The sequence below is a fragment of the Chlorella variabilis genome, assembly GCF_000147415.1.
Source record: "Chlorella variabilis unplaced genomic scaffold CHLNCscaffold_14, whole genome shotgun sequence".
Lineage (NCBI taxonomy): Eukaryota > Viridiplantae > Chlorophyta > Trebouxiophyceae > Chlorellales > Chlorellaceae > Chlorella > Chlorella variabilis.
Window position 1 is genome coordinate 530,187 of NW_005435074.1, and position 15,754 is coordinate 545,940.

Sequence of the window (15,754 nt, forward strand, 5' to 3'; positions counted from 1 at the left end):
TGCTGGTGGGCAGGGGGGCCAGGCTGGAGGGGCCGTCTGCGGGGACGGGAAGGGAGGGGGGCAGGCAGGGCACAGACGCTCGAGTCGGCACACGCCCCCACAAACTGCCAGGGGTGCAGCGGCAGGGCTTGCGTGGGCAGGCCGGCAGGCTGGCAGGGGGTGGGAGCCCCTGCCCGCGCCGCCCCGCCGGCCCAGGCCGCGGGTCGGGTCAGGCAGGGCGCGGCGCCACCCACCGGTCTCCGACGACAGCAGGTTCTCGCTTGATCCGCCGTCGTGCGAGCCGAGGCCGTGCGGCTTGCCGCCAGCCAGCCCGCTGGGCAGCCCCATGCCCATGCCCATGCCCAGCGCCGCGTGGCTCAGCCCGTTGGCCTGCAGCAGGCCGCTCATGGCGCCCAGGCCGCCCATGCCAGGCATGGCCATGTGGGTCATGCCCGGCAGGCCCATGTCGCCGTACGGGTGGTGGTGGTGCGCGCCCAGCAGCGCGGGGTGCGCGCCAAAGCCGCCCATACCCATCATGCCCAGGCCCTGCAGCCGCGGCGCAACGCAGGCGACGGCAGCGCGGCGATCAGGCAGGCGGCCAGCGCGCGGCAATGGCACACGACGCGCACCAGGCCTGGCGCTCCCTCATCCATCAAAGCGTCCGCATCGGGCGCTGCGCCCTGCTGCCCCCGCCCCGGCCCCCTGCCGGCCTCTCACCCGCTTCTGCATCATGCCGGCATCGCTCTTCTTGGCATCCGCAAACTTGACCACCAGCGGGTGCTCGGCGCCCGGCATCGTGGTCTTGTCATGCAGCGCCTCGATGGCCGCCTCGCACGCCGCCCACGAGCTGTACTGCACAAAGGCGCAGCCTGCAGGGGGACCAGGGGGGCCGCGGCAGCAGCGATCGGATGCCGGCCAACGACAAGGGACCCAGCGGGCGCGCCAGGGCGTGCCAAGCAGCCGGCCACCCTGGCCTGCGCCACGCAGCAGCGGCGGCTGCCTGCCTTCTCCTCAGCCCGCGCCAGCGCACGGCCGCCCCTCCCACCTGCGTGCACGCCCTTGCTCTTGAGGATGTTGATCTGCTCCACCTCGCCAAAGGGACCAAACACGGCGAGGATGTCGGCCTCCACAGACGTCTTGGGGATCTGCTTGGGGGAAGCAGGCGGCGGGGTGGTGGGGCGCCGCAAGCCGGAACCAGGCAGCGAAGCGTGCGCGGCAGGGCTGGACAGGCAGGGCTGGCTGCGGTGGCGGCAGAGGACAGAAGCGGCCGCGGCGGGCTGCCCGCGCACACGCCGCACCTGCCCAACAAACAGCTTGCGCGGCGCGATGGCTGTCTCGCTCATCTGGCTGCCCATGGTTCTCCTGGGGTTGGCAAAGTGGCAAACCAGCGGCCGCCCCTTGCCGCTCTCTAGCGGGCTGGTGCCGTTGACGTCGAGCATCGCGCGCTCCGCATCAGCCCAGCGCTTAAACTGGACCTGCAGTATGTGGCAGCAGGGGGCGCAACACGCCGCCTCAAACTCCGGCCTCCCCACCCAGCCACCACGCCCACCACCGCCCCACCGCTGCATGCAGCTGCAGGGGCAAGCAGAGCGGCCGGGGAGCCGCGCCGCCGCGGGCAGCTGGCTGGCACGCAGCGCCGCCGCCGCCGCCCGCGCACCATGCAGCAGCCGCGGCTCTTGTTGTCCGGCCCGCGCACGAGGCTGACTTTCTCGATCTCCCCATACCCCGCAAACACCGGCACCAAGTCCTCCTCCGTGCAGGAGGTGGGGATCTGGCCCACAAACAGGCGCGGTACGCCTGCAGGGAGCGGGCGCGGCGCGGCGAGGCGGCGGCGTCAGCGGGCGGGCCAGAATGGCGCTGGCAGGGCAGCACGTGGCCGGCTGGGCAGCGCCCATGCCTTGCCGGGTCCCCCGGCAAGCCAAGGGGCAGGGGCCGGGGGCGGCTGCAGCAGAGTGCGACCCCCGGGTGCCAGCGGCGCCCTGGGGGGCGGAGCACGGTGGCGGTGCCGCAGTGCATGACTGCCCACTGGCCTACCACGCTGTCTGCAGCGGTAGGGTGGGCGGCCCACCACCACAGTATGGCCTCTGGGCCCGCGATCACCCCCAGCAGAGCACTCACCAGCTACAGCCGATGGCTCATGCTGTTGCTGCATATTGGCCACTGCCCGGGCCTGCCACCCGCGCTCAGATGCGCCTTGGCGATGTCAGATGGCGAGCTGAGTCACCCAGGACCTCAACCAAAGAGGTGGGAGCGCACGGACTGGCGGTCGGCGCTGAAGCAAAAGTTGGGCTGCACTGCACACAAGACCCACTGAATGCCTGGTCGGACACCACACGGACAGTTGTCTGGACGTAGGGTGGGCGCGCAGGCCTATCGATTTCGATCGCACACCTCTGACCGATTGTACTGCGGAGGTACCCTCTCACGTGCGCCCGATACAGCCATTCGCCTGCATGCATTGTCCACCTGCTCCCTATCTCAAACATTTGCAGCCTCAAGTGCTGGGCGGCGGACATACAGCCATTGCTGAGAGCCATGCAGTCGGCTGCCTGGCCAAACAGCCAGTTACAAGCGGCTGGCAACAGGCGTGGGGCACGGCTGCAAGCACGCGCCGCCCAGCAGCAGCAGCGGCCGCCAGGCAAGCCCGCCTCCAGCAAGCGGCGGGGCAAAGCGCTGCTGAATGATGTGGCCCTGAAGCCGGGGGAGAAGGGGGACGAGCTGCTGGACCAGATAGCCCGCGACCTGCGCAGCGGCATCGAGGTGCGCCGCCTGCCGCCCTGCCGCCCTGCGCCTCGTCTGGCTGCCAGATGGTTTGCATTTGCCTTGTTGAGATCGGTTTTGTGGCAGCAGCACCTACATCTGAGGCATCTCCTGGCATGGTGTGCCGCCCCTGGCTGCATCCTTCCCTGTGCACTCGCCCGCGCCGACGTCCGCACTTTCAGCCAGCACCCTGCCAAACGATTCCCCTCTGCGTCCCTTCCGCCTGCCTCCCTCAGGCCGTCAACATGGTGCAGTGGTACCCGGGCCACATTGCGCGGGCGGAGCGCAACCTGCGGGAGCAGCTCAAGGCGGTAGACATAGTGCTGGAGGTGCGGGATGGGCGGTGCCCCATGAGCACGCGCCACCCGCTCATCCCCGAGTGGATTGGCACCAAGCCGCGCGTGCTGCTCATCAATCGCAAGGACATGGTGGCGGAGGCGGACCGCGCCGCCTGGACCCGCTTCTTCGCGCAGCGCGGCCACGCCGTGACCTGGACCAACGGCAGCATGGGCGACGGCGTGGGCAAGGTGGGGGGGCGCGCCGGGCGCGGGGCCCAGTTCTGCACCCGAGCACAGGGCACGTTTTGCTGCTGTGTGCCCCGCCAGCCCGGCCGGCGCGGGGGCCAGGGCCAGGCGCAGCCGGTGCCGCTGCACCCAGCCCCGCCCCGCACGCCCCGCACCCACTCGCGCAGGTGATGGAGCTGTCTGCGGCGGTGGGGGCCAAGCTGAACGCCAAGCGGCTGGCGCGCGGCCTGCGCCCGCGCCCCGTGCGCGCCGTCGTCATCGGCTTCCCCAACGTCGGCAAGTCGGCGCTGATCAACCGCCTGCTGGGGCGCCGCGTGGCGGACAGCGCGCCCAAGCCGGGCGTGACGCGGTCGCTGCGCTGGGCGCGCATCGGCGGCGACATCGACCTGCTGGACGCGCCCGGCATCATCCCCATGTCCTTCAGGGACCAGGTGGCCGCGCAGGTGTGGCGGGCGGCGGGGGCGGGGTGGGCCCGAGGGAGGGAGCCAGCCTGAGCTTTGAAGGAGGGAGGGAGCGAGGGAGTCTCGAGGCCTACCAGCAGCCCGCACCCAGCATCGCCATCGCTAGCCTCAGCCCCACCTCCCCTGCCCTGACCCGCCCGCGCCCCCTCCCCCCTTGCCCAGCGCCTGGCCATGTGCAACGACATTGGCGAGGCGGCGTACGTCGACTCGCTGGTGGCGGCCGCCTTCCTGGAGACGGTGCGCGGCCTGCCCGCGGCGCCCCAGATTGCGCGGCGCATCAGCGAGCGGTACAAGCTGCGGGTGGAGGACTACCAGGAGGAGGAGTACGTGCATGCGCTGGGGGACCGCCTGTTCAACTCGGAGCCGGAGCGCGCGGGGCAGCGCATACTCAAGGACTTCCGCAGCCTGGCGCTGGGGCCCATCTGCCTGGAGCTGCCGCCGCAGTACGAGGCGTGCAAGGAGGTGTGAGGCGCGGGCCCCGCCCCGGCCCGGCCCCGCGCCCTGTCTCAATGAATGATGCATGCCGTGTACACAACCAAACGTCTCAGCTGACCCGCCCTCCCGACATGACACTGACCAAGCACTGCTACGCTATCGCTTCATTTTGCTGCTGCGCTCTGCTCTGCTGCAATGCTACCATATCCCCTTGGCACAGTACTGCTACCGCCCTAGCTCTGGCTTGTAATCACCATCCAGCTTTTTGACATTCACCAAAGCGTGCATTGGCAGCTGCTTCACAGCGCCATGAAGCCACCTGGCATGCTGTCGGCCAGGCTCAGAGCATCAGCGCCGTCGACATCTGCTGGCGCCGGCTGCTCAGGAGGGCCCCGCTGCCGCCGGCTGGGAAAGGAGGCGGGGGCTGCTGCCCTGCGGCCCAGAGGTCCCGCCACCGCCTGCCGCTTGGCCGGCCCATCGCCGGCATCGCCAAGCGCCCGCTTGTGGGCAGCCAGCATGGAGGCCAGCCAGCCGCCGCCAGGAGCATCGCCCTCGCCGTCGCTGTCTGACAGCCCATCCTCCTCATCCGCCGACATTGATGCCGGCGTGGGCAGCACAGCATCGGAAGCAGCAGGTCCTGGCACTGCTGCCGCATCAGCCATCTCCTCGGGCAGAGCGGCGGCATGCGGTGGTGCCTGGCAGGCAGCTGCCGCAGCAGCAATGGGCGGCTGTGGGCTCATGTCCTGCACCACATGTCCCGCACGTGCTGCCACTGCAGGCGGAGCGGCGGCACCGCCGCTGGCATGGGGAGAGGACGAGGCGCTGTGAGCCACAGGCTCCAGTGCAGTTGCCCCAGCAGCCGGGCGCGGGGGAGCAGCGCATTGCTCTGCACCGCTGACTGTAGGCTGAGCGGTGTCGGCAGCTGGTGGCGGCCTTGCTGGCTCGGCGATTGCACCCACTGAAGCTGAGCCGCTTGGCAATGGGGCACCAGAGATCGCTGCCGCCACCACCATGCCGCCCTCTGCCACCTTGGCCCCTGCCGCAGACACAGCGCCATCGTCTAGGCCCGCTGCCGCCACCGCTGCTCGCATTCGGCGCAGCTTATCAGCACCTCCCGGCGCGCATGCCTCCTGCAGCTGCACCGCTGCCCTGATCAGCTCTGCTGTCTGCTCACTGCGCCCAGCTGAGTGCCTTCGTGCCAGCTTGGTGCCTTCGTTCCAGGCATGCACTGCCAGCCACTGCAGACGCAGGCAGATGCATCGGTGCGCTGGGCTGGGTGCCACGCAGCAGGGAGTGGCAGGCAGGCATGACCATGCTAGCCCCTCACTCACTCACCTCAGTGCACTGTATCCAGCTTGAGTCGCGGCTCTCCAGAGGCATGGCGGCCAGCAGCTGGCGGCAGCGGCACACTGCGCGCAGTCGCATTTCAGCAGACAGCGACAGCTGGCCAAGCATGGCGGGCAATAGCGACATGGCAGGCAGGCCGCCATCAGCTGCCATGCTGTCCAGCAGCAGGCGAGCAGCAGCCTCCTGCACCACCATGCTGTGCTGGCTGCAAACGGTGCTCAGAATGCTGGCACGCTGTGCAGCCGTCAGCTGGCCGGCGTGCGCCTGCAGCTTGCTGATGCATTGCAGCAGGGCTGCGCCGTCGCCCTGCCGGGCAGCTGTCTCCAGGCACAGAATGTGGTGCAGGAGGTGCAGCTGGGGATGCTGCTCCGGGGCCAGGCAGGGCATGTGCTGGGCCAGCCGAGCCTGCAGCTTGGCAGCCAGCGCCAGCTTCTGGCCGCTGCAGGGCAGTTGGTGCACCCGCGGCAAGTGAGGGGTGCGCCAAAAGGACGCTGGCCGCCACCCGAACAGGCGCAGGCATGCAATGGTGCTGATCAAACAGAGTAAAAACATGTGCCCGCGCCCAGCCAGCTCTCACCCTTCTGACTGCACAGCATGCAGGTCCAGCAGGGCTTGCTGCGCCAGCATCAGCACCCGCGCCTGCTGCGCCGCGCCGGTGGCCTCCACCCGCAGATGCTGGTCAGCGAGCGGCAGCAGCTGGAACAGGGTCGTCGCCAGGGCCACCACATGCTCGTGTGCGCCGTGCTGCTGTGCCGCCAGGAGCTGGTTGTAGGCCGTGGCGCAGATGGCCTGCACAGTGCTGGCCTGCACTCGGCGAGGAGGGAGTTGGTGGGATATTAGATGCAGAGCGGGCAGCCTGCCAGGTGAGCGCATGCACAGCACAACTGACCTCGTCCTGTGAGGCGCCCACAAACTTGCGCCAGCCCAGCAGCTTGAGCCGCCTGGCCACCAGCTTGACGCCTGCTAAGAGCTCGCCATACAGCGCTGCCATGCTGCCACCTGCTGGCGCCCCTGTGCCCGCCTCTGCCGCTGGCGCTGCCGCCCTGAGGCAGGCATCGATGGCACGCACCAGACCCAGCAGCAGCGCCGCCTCCTGGCCGGCTGGCAGCGAGCTGGTGGCCGCCTCAGGCTTGATGAGCAGCTGTGTAGCTGAGCTGAGGGCCTCCTTGTATACTGCCGGATGCTGTGCCTTGGCCGCAGCTTGGCACATGGCGGCGATGAGGGAGGGGTGGAAGTCGAGGCAGGAGGTGAGGCTGCGGATGGCTGCCACGGCCTGCAGGAAGGCACAGGGCATGCACGATGCTCAGGCCCAGCCCAGCCATACCAGCTGCCTGGCATGCTCGGCAGCAGGCATGCACCCATGCGTGCTCATTGGCCCACCTGCACCGCATCCCCCGTCTCCGCCAGCGCCTGCAGGCGCGCCAGCTGCGTCAGGCTGCTGGGCTGCTGCTCGTGCCTGGCCGCGATGGCCAGGTACTCTGCCGCACGTTGGTGCGTGCCCAGCCGGCTGTGGCACACCGCCAGCGCGCGCGCATTCTTGGCGCGAGCCTCCGGCCTGGCAAACTGCAGGGCCGCGCCGAACAGCTCTTTGGCGGCAGAGCAGCTGCCAGCCTCTAGGCAGTGGGCGGCACGGTGGAACAGCAGGCCGTGGACTTGTGCCAGCACGGCGGCATCGCGGTGCGCGGCGGCCGACACGTCCTCGCTGCCGAGCACCTGCAGCGCGAGCCTGTGGCATAGCTCGCTGCCCTGCAAGCGACAGTTTGGGGGCAGGAGGCGCATTTGTCCACTCTGTGGCGCCCCCTTCTGCAGGTGTGCCGTCAACAAATGCCAGCCTGTGCACCCCAGAGCTGCCCGCTGCGGCCAGCTCTTGCCTGCTCCTGCGCCAGCAGCGTCTGCACCAGGCCGAGCAGCGGCGTGGGCGGGGATGCTGCGGTGGCGCGCCACACAAACGCGCTGACGGCCGACTGGAAGCTGGGCAGCGTGTCGTCGCTGATGTGGCGCAGCGCCAGGCGCAGGCCGGCCAGGAAGGTGGCCGCCGCCGCGTCAGCAGCCCCGGGTGCGGCGTCAGCTGCCGGGTCCGCCTGCTGCTTCTGGATGAGCGCCATGAGGAAGCGCAGCGCCTCAGGCACCCGCCCAGCCCCCACCTTGGCCTCCACATACACCAGCTGCATGCCGGGGTCAGCCGCCGCCGCCCCAGGCGCCTCCCCCTCCAGCGCGTCCAGAACCTTGGATGCCAGCCCCGCATCCCCGCTGGCCAGGTGCGCCTTGCACAGCAGCGCCAGCACCTGCGGCCAGGCCGTGGGACTCGTGGCATGATGGCAAGCCGCACCCAGGGGAGGCTCCTGCTGCTGTGGGTGGCCCCCATCTGGCACGGCTGGCAGCCACACATGCCCCGCAACATTCCCAGCAGGCCAGCTCCTGCCCACCTGCTTCTTCGCATACATCAGGCCCGCGGCATGCGGGCCGCCACCCATGCATGCGCTTTGCAGGTCGCCCGTGGTCAGCTGCTGGTAGCTGCTGGTCAGGAGAGCGGCTGCCAGGCCGCACATGGTGCCGCCCTTGGCAAACATGTGGCGCGCCTGCTCCAGCTGCAGCTCGGCCACCGCCATGGCGCAGCACGCCGCAGCATCCGGGCCCACCGCCGCGTGCCGCGACAGCTGCACCGCCCTGCTCAGCAGATTGGTGGCCAGAGCCTGCAGCACAGGAGCAGCGCACTTGTGGGTGCTGAAATCCATTGCACAGCAGGCAAGAATAGCGTGCTGCCTGCACAATCTGCAGGGCAAGCACCCGGAAGCAGAGCTGCAAGGACCAGGCGGCCGCCCCGCAGCACCCACAGCCCACCTGCTGCTTGTTGTCGGCTGAGGACTTGGCTGCCTCGATGTACAGGTTGAACAGGCTGACCACATAGCCCTCCTTGCGCTCCACCCCCACCTCCTCGCTGCCCACCAGCGCCTCGAGCTGCTGCGAGTAGCGCATGGCGCGCTGCACACACCACCCGGCCTTCTCCCGCTGCCCTGCCGCCGCCCAGCTGCGCGCAGCGGCGCTGAAGTAGGCCACGTATCGCGCGCAGTCCTGGGTGGCGTCGCTGTCGCCGTCCACCAGCGCAAACAGGTCGCTGCCCATGCGGTCGAGTGGCGCGCTGGCCGCCTCGGCCGCGCCGCCGGCCGACAGCGCTTGCAGGCTGGCGCCCTACGCATGGGGCGCGTGACGTGCAGCATTCGAGCCATGCAGTTCCTTCTCGATGGAAGATGTATGCTGTTCCACTCACCCACAGCGCAGAAGCCAGGTCGAACAGGTTGCGCTCGTCGGCGTCTGCCAGCCGCGTCGAGGGCCCCAGCATGGCTTGCAGCGCAAAGCACAGCGACGCCAGCGCCTCCCCCTCCTGTTCCAGCATGTCGCTACCCGCCTCCTGCCAGCGTTCCAGGGCCCTGTTGGCGATGGTGCGGGCATGGTCTACAAGAGCGGCAGTGCCCGCCGCAACCTGGCGGGCCTGGCGGGCGTGACCGGTGGCAGCAGGAGGCGCTGGCAGTTCCGATTGCTCAGTTTCCGCGATGCTGAAGCCGCCCAGGGCCAGCACCAGCGAACTGGTCTGCTGCTCCATAGGAACCGAACTGCGCGAGTTGCGAGCCCAGAAGCGCACACAGGCTTGGACTGGGAGCGGGCGATCCTGTGACGCTTTACACGCGAATGAGGCTCGCACAGAGGGAACACAGCGCGCCTGGCAGCACCCAGCAGCCCATGCCGCCACAGCGCAGCGTGAGGCAAAGAGCGCAAGCGCCAAAGAGCTCTGTGCAACCCGACTCAATTGCCTCATGCTCTGCAAACCCATCACATGGTCACGTTGGAGGTCAGAAGTTTGAATGTGGGGCTTTGCAGGCAGACATCGCTCCAGGCCGCCACTTGCTCCTGCAAACCAAATGCACAGCGAGCTCTTCACCGATGCACACAGCGCTGACCTCAGCAAACACAAGCGGACCAATCGGTGGCGAGCGGCATGGTCGCCTCACCAGAGAAAATGAAACGTCGATGCCAGATGGCTGAAGCATGCCCCTGGCCAAGAAGACTGGACACCCATGCATGGATGAGGCGACTCCTACGTTCCTGCTTCTGGGCCCTCGCGCAGCGCAGCTAGCAAAGTGTCGTCTACAAAGGGCTCCAGCTGCACGACGGTGGCTGCCGCCGACACCTCCTCAGCGGGCGTGGTCAGAGTGATGCCCTCAGCCGCCTTCTCCTGCACGCAAGTAGCCCGACGTGCATGCTTGCCCATGCTGCCATCCCTTGCACTGGCTTCCTGCCAAGAGGGCACGCAGAACATGCAGGGTGGGGGCACTGCCACACTCACAATCAGCTGCGTTTCCCTGCCGGCACCATCCAGCACAGCAGCCATCAGCAGCGCCTCATCGCTGCTGCTGCTTGCAATTTCTCCAGGTTGGACTAGAGCAGACGCCGCGGCGTCCGTCAGCTGCTCCAGCTGTTGCACAAAGCTGCGCATTTCGGCCGCCAGGATGCTCAGCAGCCGCAGGTTTTGGTCCAGCTGCTCTGGGAGCTGGCGCTGCATGTGGGTGGTGGGCAGCGTGCCAGCAACGTAGGACTGCAGACAGTCGCTGGGTGCCCGGGCCATCACCCGCTGCAGCAGCTCCGAGGGACCCTTAGTGGCGGCGCTCCCCCCGCTGCTGCGGGGTGGCGGCTCCAGCACCGCCAGCTGGCCTGCCAGCTCTGCGAGCGTCGAGGCAAACATCTTGTGGTCCTTGACCCACTCCTGCAGGCGATGCAGGCAAGCGGGGGAGGCTGCATGAAGCGAAACATGCTGCATGATCGGCTGGGCATTCGGCACAGAGGCAAGGCGCCACAGCCTGCCGCCACCACAGGCGGCAGCAGCGGCGGCGGCGCTGCAGGGGCACAGTGTGACGGTTCACTGATCGCCGTGGCACCTTCACCCGCACCTCTATGATTGCCCTGAACTCAGCGCCACCCTGCAGGGCCTCTGCTTCCCCTGTTGCCATCCCCAGTTGCAAAAGAGTGCAGCGGTGCTCCCCTGGCGATGCCAATTGGTCTTACAGCAGACCCATGGGTTCGTTGGATGCTGCAAGACGCCTGGAGGCCGGGTAGGAAGGTCTTCATCCCCGGCACGTGTTTCCACCTGCGCGACCCATATGAGACTGGTGGCCAGCCTCTCTATATTACCAGCACCTCCATCTCCTACCCGTGACAACGCGGGTGCAGCCATGCAGAGCAGTGCAGCACTGAGGGGGGGACCCCTCGCCGCCGCCAAACACAGCGGGGCGCCCCGCTGCAGGCGGGTGACGCGGGTGACCCGTGCGGTGGCCGAGGAACTCAAGACGGTGCCCTTCCAGGCCAACGCCGATCATCTCCAGAAGTGGAGCAATGTCAGCTGGAGGAATTACACGGCGCTGCAGCAGCCCTCCTACCCCGACCAGGTGGGTGGGAACAGCTGTTGGTTGGTGTTGGGGTTCCCCCGCTGCTCGCCGCCAGCATGCAAGCCCTGGTGGCGGCAGGGGAGCGGCGGCCGAGTCCACCCTCGCCAATCGCCTGCCGGTCGTCTGTGTAGCAGCTGTGCTGCCGCTTGGGGCTGCTGCTGGCACCATTTTGCAGCATGGGTGGGGAGGCTGCTGGCTCCGGGTTGGCACAGCCCACAAGCCCCTGGCATTCCGCCATCGTTGGTGGGGTGTGGAGAGAGACCTTCAGTTTTGAGGGGGGCCTGTTTTCTGTGGGGGGCACAGGCCCCGTTCCCGCTGCACCTTGCCCGGCGCCCGCGTGCCCGGAGATGTACGCTGCTGACGCACACCGCCGCGCCCCCGCCCGCTCGCCGCGGCCGCAGGAGGAGGTGGACAAGGCGTGCGCCGAGATCGCCAGCTTCCCGCCGCTGGTGTTTGCGGGCGAGTGCCGCACGCTGCAGGAGCGGCTGGCCAAGTGTGCCACCGGCGACGCCTTCATCCTGCAGGGCGGCGACTGCGCGGAGGCCTTCTCCCAGTTCAACGCCAACCGCATCCGCGACCTGTTCCGCCTCATCCTGCAAATGTCGGTGGTGATGATGTTTGGCGGCGGCGTGCCCGTGGTCAAGCTGGGCCGCCTGGCGGGGCAGTTTGCCAAGCCGCGCAGCGCGCCCATGGAGGACAAGGACGGGCTCAGCCTGCCCTCGTACCGCGGCGACATCATCAACGGGCCTGAGTTCACCGAGGCGGCGCGCGTGCCCGACCCCTGGCGCCTCGTCCGCGCCTACAACCAGTCGGCCGCCACCCTCAACCTGCTGCGCGGCTTTGCCACGGGAGGCTACGCGGGGCTGGACCGCGTGACCAAGTGGAACCTGGACTTCATGGCGGTGAGGCGGGGAGGGGTATGCGTGTGTGTGTGGGGGGGTGTTACACTGGGGTGGGGGCAGGTGCCCGGGGGTGGGCCGGGTGGGCCTCGGGTGGGCCGGTGGCTGGGTGGCCGTCCGGAGACGGGGCGGCGGCCACGGAGGAGGGCAGGGGAGGGGAGGAGGAGCCGGCCGCGGGCTGCCCGCGGCATGCCATCCCCAACGATGCCAAGCTGCACACACACACGCACACACACACGCGCACACATGCTGCCGCCTCCGCCCCCGGCAGAACTCTGGTGAGGGCAAGGCCTACACCGACCTGGCTCGGCGCGTGGACGAGGCCATCTCCTTCATGAACGCCTGCGGCCTGGACATGAACAGCAGCGTGATGAAGGAGACGGAGTTCTATGTGTCGCACGAGGTGCGGCGCTGCGGGGTGGGCCTGGCGGCCTGCCTGCCTGCAAGGGCGGGCGCGCCCTGTCGGGCGGAGCGCCGCGCACCTCCTCCGCTGCCGCTGCTGCTGCTGCTGCTGCTGCTGCCGCTGTTTCTTCTTACCCCCAGCGCAGCGCAGCGCAGCGCAGCGCAGCTCCCCTGCTGCAACACGCACCCACGCGCTGCCTGCCCGCCCCCGCCCCCGCCCCGCCGCCCCGCAGTGCCTGCTGATGAACTACGAGGAGGCGCTGACGCGGGAGGACTCCACCACCGGCCTCTGGTACGGCTGCAGCGGACACTTCCTGTGGTGCGGCGAGCGCACGCGGCAGCTGGACAACGCACACGTGGAGTACCTGCGCGGCATCGGCAACCCCATCGGCGTGAAGGTGCGGTCACGCGGCGCGGCGCGGGGAGGGAGGGCGCGGGGCGGCGTGCTGGGGGGGCTGGCTGTGGGAGGGCAGGTCCTGGTGGGGGGCCAGCAGGCTGGTCTAGTCAGATGCAGGCCAGGAAGCGCCGATGAGGTGCAACCCCGGCTCAGCAGGCCGCCTTGATCCACCTGGCCTCCGCCAGTACCACCACCCCCTCAGCAGCCCCACCCCTCAGCAGCGCCACCCATCATCGCTGCACCCTGCCTCCCCCTGCAGGTCAGCGACAAGATGGACCCCAGCGAGCTGGTGGCGCTCATTGCCACGCTCAACCCCGAGAACACGCCCGGCCGCCTGGCCGTCATTGTGCGCATGGGCGCCAAGAAGCTGCGGGAGAAGCTGCCCACGCTGATCGAGGCGGTGCAGCAGGTGCGCACTGCCGCCGGCTGCCGCCGCAGTGCAGATGCCGCGCCAGCAGCGTCGCAGCTGCCGGCGTGGGGGGGGGTGCCTAGCCAGACGCAGCAGGCTGTGTGCCGCCTGCTCGTCCCAGCTGCCTAGTGTCCTGGCCACCCAGCCAACCTGCTGCCGCTGCGCCCCCGCCGCCTCTGCTGCCACAGGCTGGCCAGGTGGTTGCCTGGGTGTGCGACCCCATGCACGGCAACACGGAGGAGGTGCAGGGGTACAAGACGCGGCGGTACGACAACATCAAGGCCGAGGTGGAGGCCTTCTTCGATGTGCACGAGGAGTGCGGGTCGGTGCCGGGGGGCATCCACCTGGAGATGACGGGTGGGTGGGTGGGTGGGTGTGGGGGGGGGGGCTGGTGTGGTGGTGGTGGTGGTGGTGGTGGTGTTGGTGGCGGTGAAAAGGCAGGCTGGCAGAGCTTTGCAGAGCTGGGCGGACTGGCAGCCTGGTATATGTCGCGCAGGCTGTGCCGACCTCCTCCTCCACGCCCTGTGCTTACCCCCCCCCCCCCCCCCCCTCTCCCACTGCCGCAGGCGACAACGTGACGGAGTGCATCGGCGGCGGCGCGTGCGTCAGCGAGCTGGACCTCAGCAGCCGCTACCACACGCACTGCGACCCGCGGCTGAATGCGGAGCAGGCGCTGGAGATGGCCTTCTACGTGGCCTCCCGCCTGCGGCAGCGGCGCGAGCGCATCCAGCAGGAGAAGGAGAGCAAGGGCAAGTCAGTGATGCTGTACTGAGCTGAGCGGGCACAGCCCAGTGTGTGCCGTACCTACCGAGCGCGTTCCGTACCGAGCGACGCGGCACGCCGCCGACTCGGCGCAGCGCGCGGCGGCGCGGGATGCGCTGCTGCCCGCCCGCCGGCTGCGCCTCGGCGCCGCCGCCCACCCCGCCCCCCTCCGGGTCCACCCGCTGGCGGGGTCCTTCTGCTTTTGACGCCCTGTCTGTCACTACCCCTTGCTCTGGGAGTGCCCCTGCTGCCACCCCCTCCTTTTGCCGCCCCTCTTCTTTTCCTCAACCCTAGATTCTGTTTGTCTGTTCTGCCCGTCCCATCTACCCCCCTCCTCTGGTAGAAAGACCCTGACCAACCGGTAGCTGCACACTGCGCATTGCCAATGGAGTTGGGATTAATCCAACCAACCGATGTGTACCACCAATTTCGTTTCTTACGAAGCATAGGGACCCCGCCTCCCCCACTGTGTGTGACACGAGTTCTAGTTTGCGGGGAGCAGAGGTGGGAGCAGGAAGGGGGAGCAGGCAACGAGGGAGGAACAGCAGGGAGCAGGCGGTGCATCAGCATCACCAGAGGCGCTTGTGGGGCGCCCTGAAGTCCACGCCTGCACCCGGCCCCCAGTGGCGGTACGACTCCACCAGCTGTCGCAGCACGCCCTGCGAGTGCTGCATGGGGTTGAGCTTGCGGTCGTGCTGCATGGCTGCCACATCATCCCCGTGCCGCTCGATGAGCCGCCCGACAATCTGCCGCTGGTGGGAGGTCAGCCGCTTGGGCGCCGCCTTGCCGCTGCTCCGCATCTGCACGGGGCGGGGCGCAGGAGATGGCAATCAAAAGGTGATGCATGGAAGCAGGCATGGCCAGCGCCCCGCCCCTGCTGGCATGCCCATGCGCCAGCTAAGGAGGGAATGCCAGCTGAGCGGGGGGCAGCCCCAGCCTCGGCATCGCCAACGCTGCCCTGCCGCCGCACCTGCGAGCATGCCGCCTTGAACTCATCGTCAGGCTCCTGCTCCAGCTGCTCGGGGTGCTGCTCCACCTTCTCCTTGAGCACATCGCGCCGCCGGTTGCGCCCAAACGCCGCATTCACATCCGCCACCAGCCCCGCCCGCTCGTAGTTGCCGTCGACATGGTCCTGCTGGTCCCACTCGGGCCTGGGCACAGGAACCAGGGGGTGGACGGCATGGGGAGGAGCAGCGGCGCTCAGGCAGTAGAGTCTTCGTCGAAGAGCCTTGCTAGAGGGCAACAGGAGCACCTCTGCGGCACGGAAAGCAAGGGCTGCTGCACTCACTCGATTCCCAGCTTCTCCTTGATCTCCGCCGCATTTACCACCAGCTCCTGCGGCACGCTGCTCTTCACGTGCGGCTTCTTCTTGTGCCGCTTTATGATCTTCGGCTTGTGCTTGCGATGGCGACGGATGCTCTTGCCCATGTCCTGCAGGCAGAACTCAGCCCGGAAGAGGTTCAGCAGGTAGCGGCGGCGGCATGCGGCGGCGGCGGCATGCATGGCGGCGCAAGGCTCCTCGGTCGCAGCCACGCTTGCCTCTTCTGTGTTCTTCCTGCTGCGCCTCCTGCTGCTCGCTTAACCAAACGCTGGTGCTTCGCCCTTCACTTGTTTGTGCGGCGGGGTACCTATCGCTGTGTCCTGAAGTGCAATGGCAGGGCAGGGTGCTGATAAATGTGGCAGAATGCGCGCCTGCTCTTGTCCAGCCTGCTCTTGCACAGCACAGCACGCAGCTGGCCTTGTTGACTCCCAGCGTTTCGTTGCGAGCCAATGCAGCCGTGAATTTCCCGACAATGGTGCGCCAGTCCCAGCAGCGGCCTCAACTGCAGTTCACCGACCTGTTTCAGCAGTGCGGAGTGGACCGATGGCCCCGCGGAGGCGACTTTCAGCGAGCGGGCGATGTATCTGCAGTTGTGGTGCGTCTCAGTGAGCTCCGTATTG

General features: G+C 68.5%; 6 protein-coding genes across 6 annotated transcripts in view; 2 read left to right on the plus strand and 4 right to left on the minus strand.

The window, feature by feature from the left end:
* CHLNCDRAFT_135626 (hypothetical protein) overlaps positions 1–2,131 on the minus strand; it is a gene marked incomplete at both ends in the record, with an annotated part of 3,167 nt that extends 1,036 nt beyond the window's left edge. Inside the window, 7 exons of the mRNA XM_005846396.1 lie at positions 78–127; positions 234–525; positions 697–848; positions 1,025–1,124; positions 1,278–1,454; positions 1,637–1,776; positions 2,098–2,131. Coding sequence (XP_005846458.1) covers positions 78–127; positions 234–525; positions 697–848; positions 1,025–1,124; positions 1,278–1,454; positions 1,637–1,776; positions 2,098–2,131 — 945 coding nt within the window. The remainder of the gene's footprint in view (positions 1–77; positions 128–233; positions 526–696; positions 849–1,024; positions 1,125–1,277; positions 1,455–1,636; positions 1,777–2,097) is intronic.
* Positions 2,132–2,615: 484 nt separating this feature from the next.
* Positions 2,616–4,192, plus strand: CHLNCDRAFT_36060 (hypothetical protein; the record flags this gene model as incomplete). The annotated part of the gene is made up of 4 exons (XM_005846222.1): positions 2,616–2,739; positions 2,976–3,266; positions 3,431–3,706; positions 3,887–4,192. The coding sequence occupies exons 2-4, from the start codon at positions 2,985–2,987 to the stop codon at positions 4,190–4,192; spliced, it is 864 nt and encodes a 287-aa protein (XP_005846284.1). The 5' UTR covers positions 2,616–2,739; positions 2,976–2,984.
* Positions 4,193–4,458: 266 nt separating this feature from the next.
* On the minus strand, positions 4,459–9,107 carry CHLNCDRAFT_135628 (hypothetical protein; the record flags this gene model as incomplete). The annotated part of the gene is made up of 10 exons (XM_005846397.1): positions 4,459–4,931; positions 5,148–5,397; positions 5,495–5,945; positions 6,084–6,310; positions 6,396–6,779; positions 6,887–7,252; positions 7,405–7,791; positions 7,933–8,199; positions 8,348–8,695; positions 8,775–9,107. The coding sequence occupies 10 exons, from the start codon at positions 9,105–9,107 to the stop codon at positions 4,459–4,461; spliced, it is 3,486 nt and encodes a 1,161-aa protein (XP_005846459.1).
* Positions 9,108–9,599: 492 nt separating this feature from the next.
* On the minus strand, positions 9,600–10,509 carry CHLNCDRAFT_135629 (hypothetical protein; the record flags this gene model as incomplete). The annotated part of the gene is made up of 3 exons (XM_005846398.1): positions 9,600–9,737; positions 9,849–10,265; positions 10,438–10,509. The coding sequence occupies 3 exons, from the start codon at positions 10,507–10,509 to the stop codon at positions 9,600–9,602; spliced, it is 627 nt and encodes a 208-aa protein (XP_005846460.1).
* A 201-nt stretch (positions 10,510–10,710) lies between these two features.
* CHLNCDRAFT_58264 (hypothetical protein) lies at positions 10,711–14,303 on the plus strand. Its single transcript, XM_005846223.1, has 7 exons — positions 10,711–10,944; positions 11,346–11,846; positions 12,115–12,246; positions 12,479–12,643; positions 12,902–13,051; positions 13,240–13,408; positions 13,618–14,303. Exons 1-7 carry the CDS (start codon positions 10,732–10,734, stop codon positions 13,821–13,823), a joined length of 1,536 nt encoding a protein of 511 aa, XP_005846285.1. The 5' UTR covers positions 10,711–10,731; the 3' UTR covers positions 13,824–14,303.
* CHLNCDRAFT_58265 (hypothetical protein) lies at positions 14,304–15,456 on the minus strand. Its single transcript, XM_005846399.1, has 4 exons — positions 15,353–15,456; positions 15,102–15,244; positions 14,784–14,964; positions 14,304–14,613 (listed from the first exon to the last, which is right to left on the minus strand). The coding sequence occupies exons 2-4, from the start codon at positions 15,239–15,241 to the stop codon at positions 14,383–14,385; spliced, it is 552 nt and encodes a 183-aa protein (XP_005846461.1). The 5' UTR covers positions 15,242–15,244; positions 15,353–15,456; the 3' UTR covers positions 14,304–14,382.
* Positions 15,457–15,754: the final 298 nt, after the last annotated feature.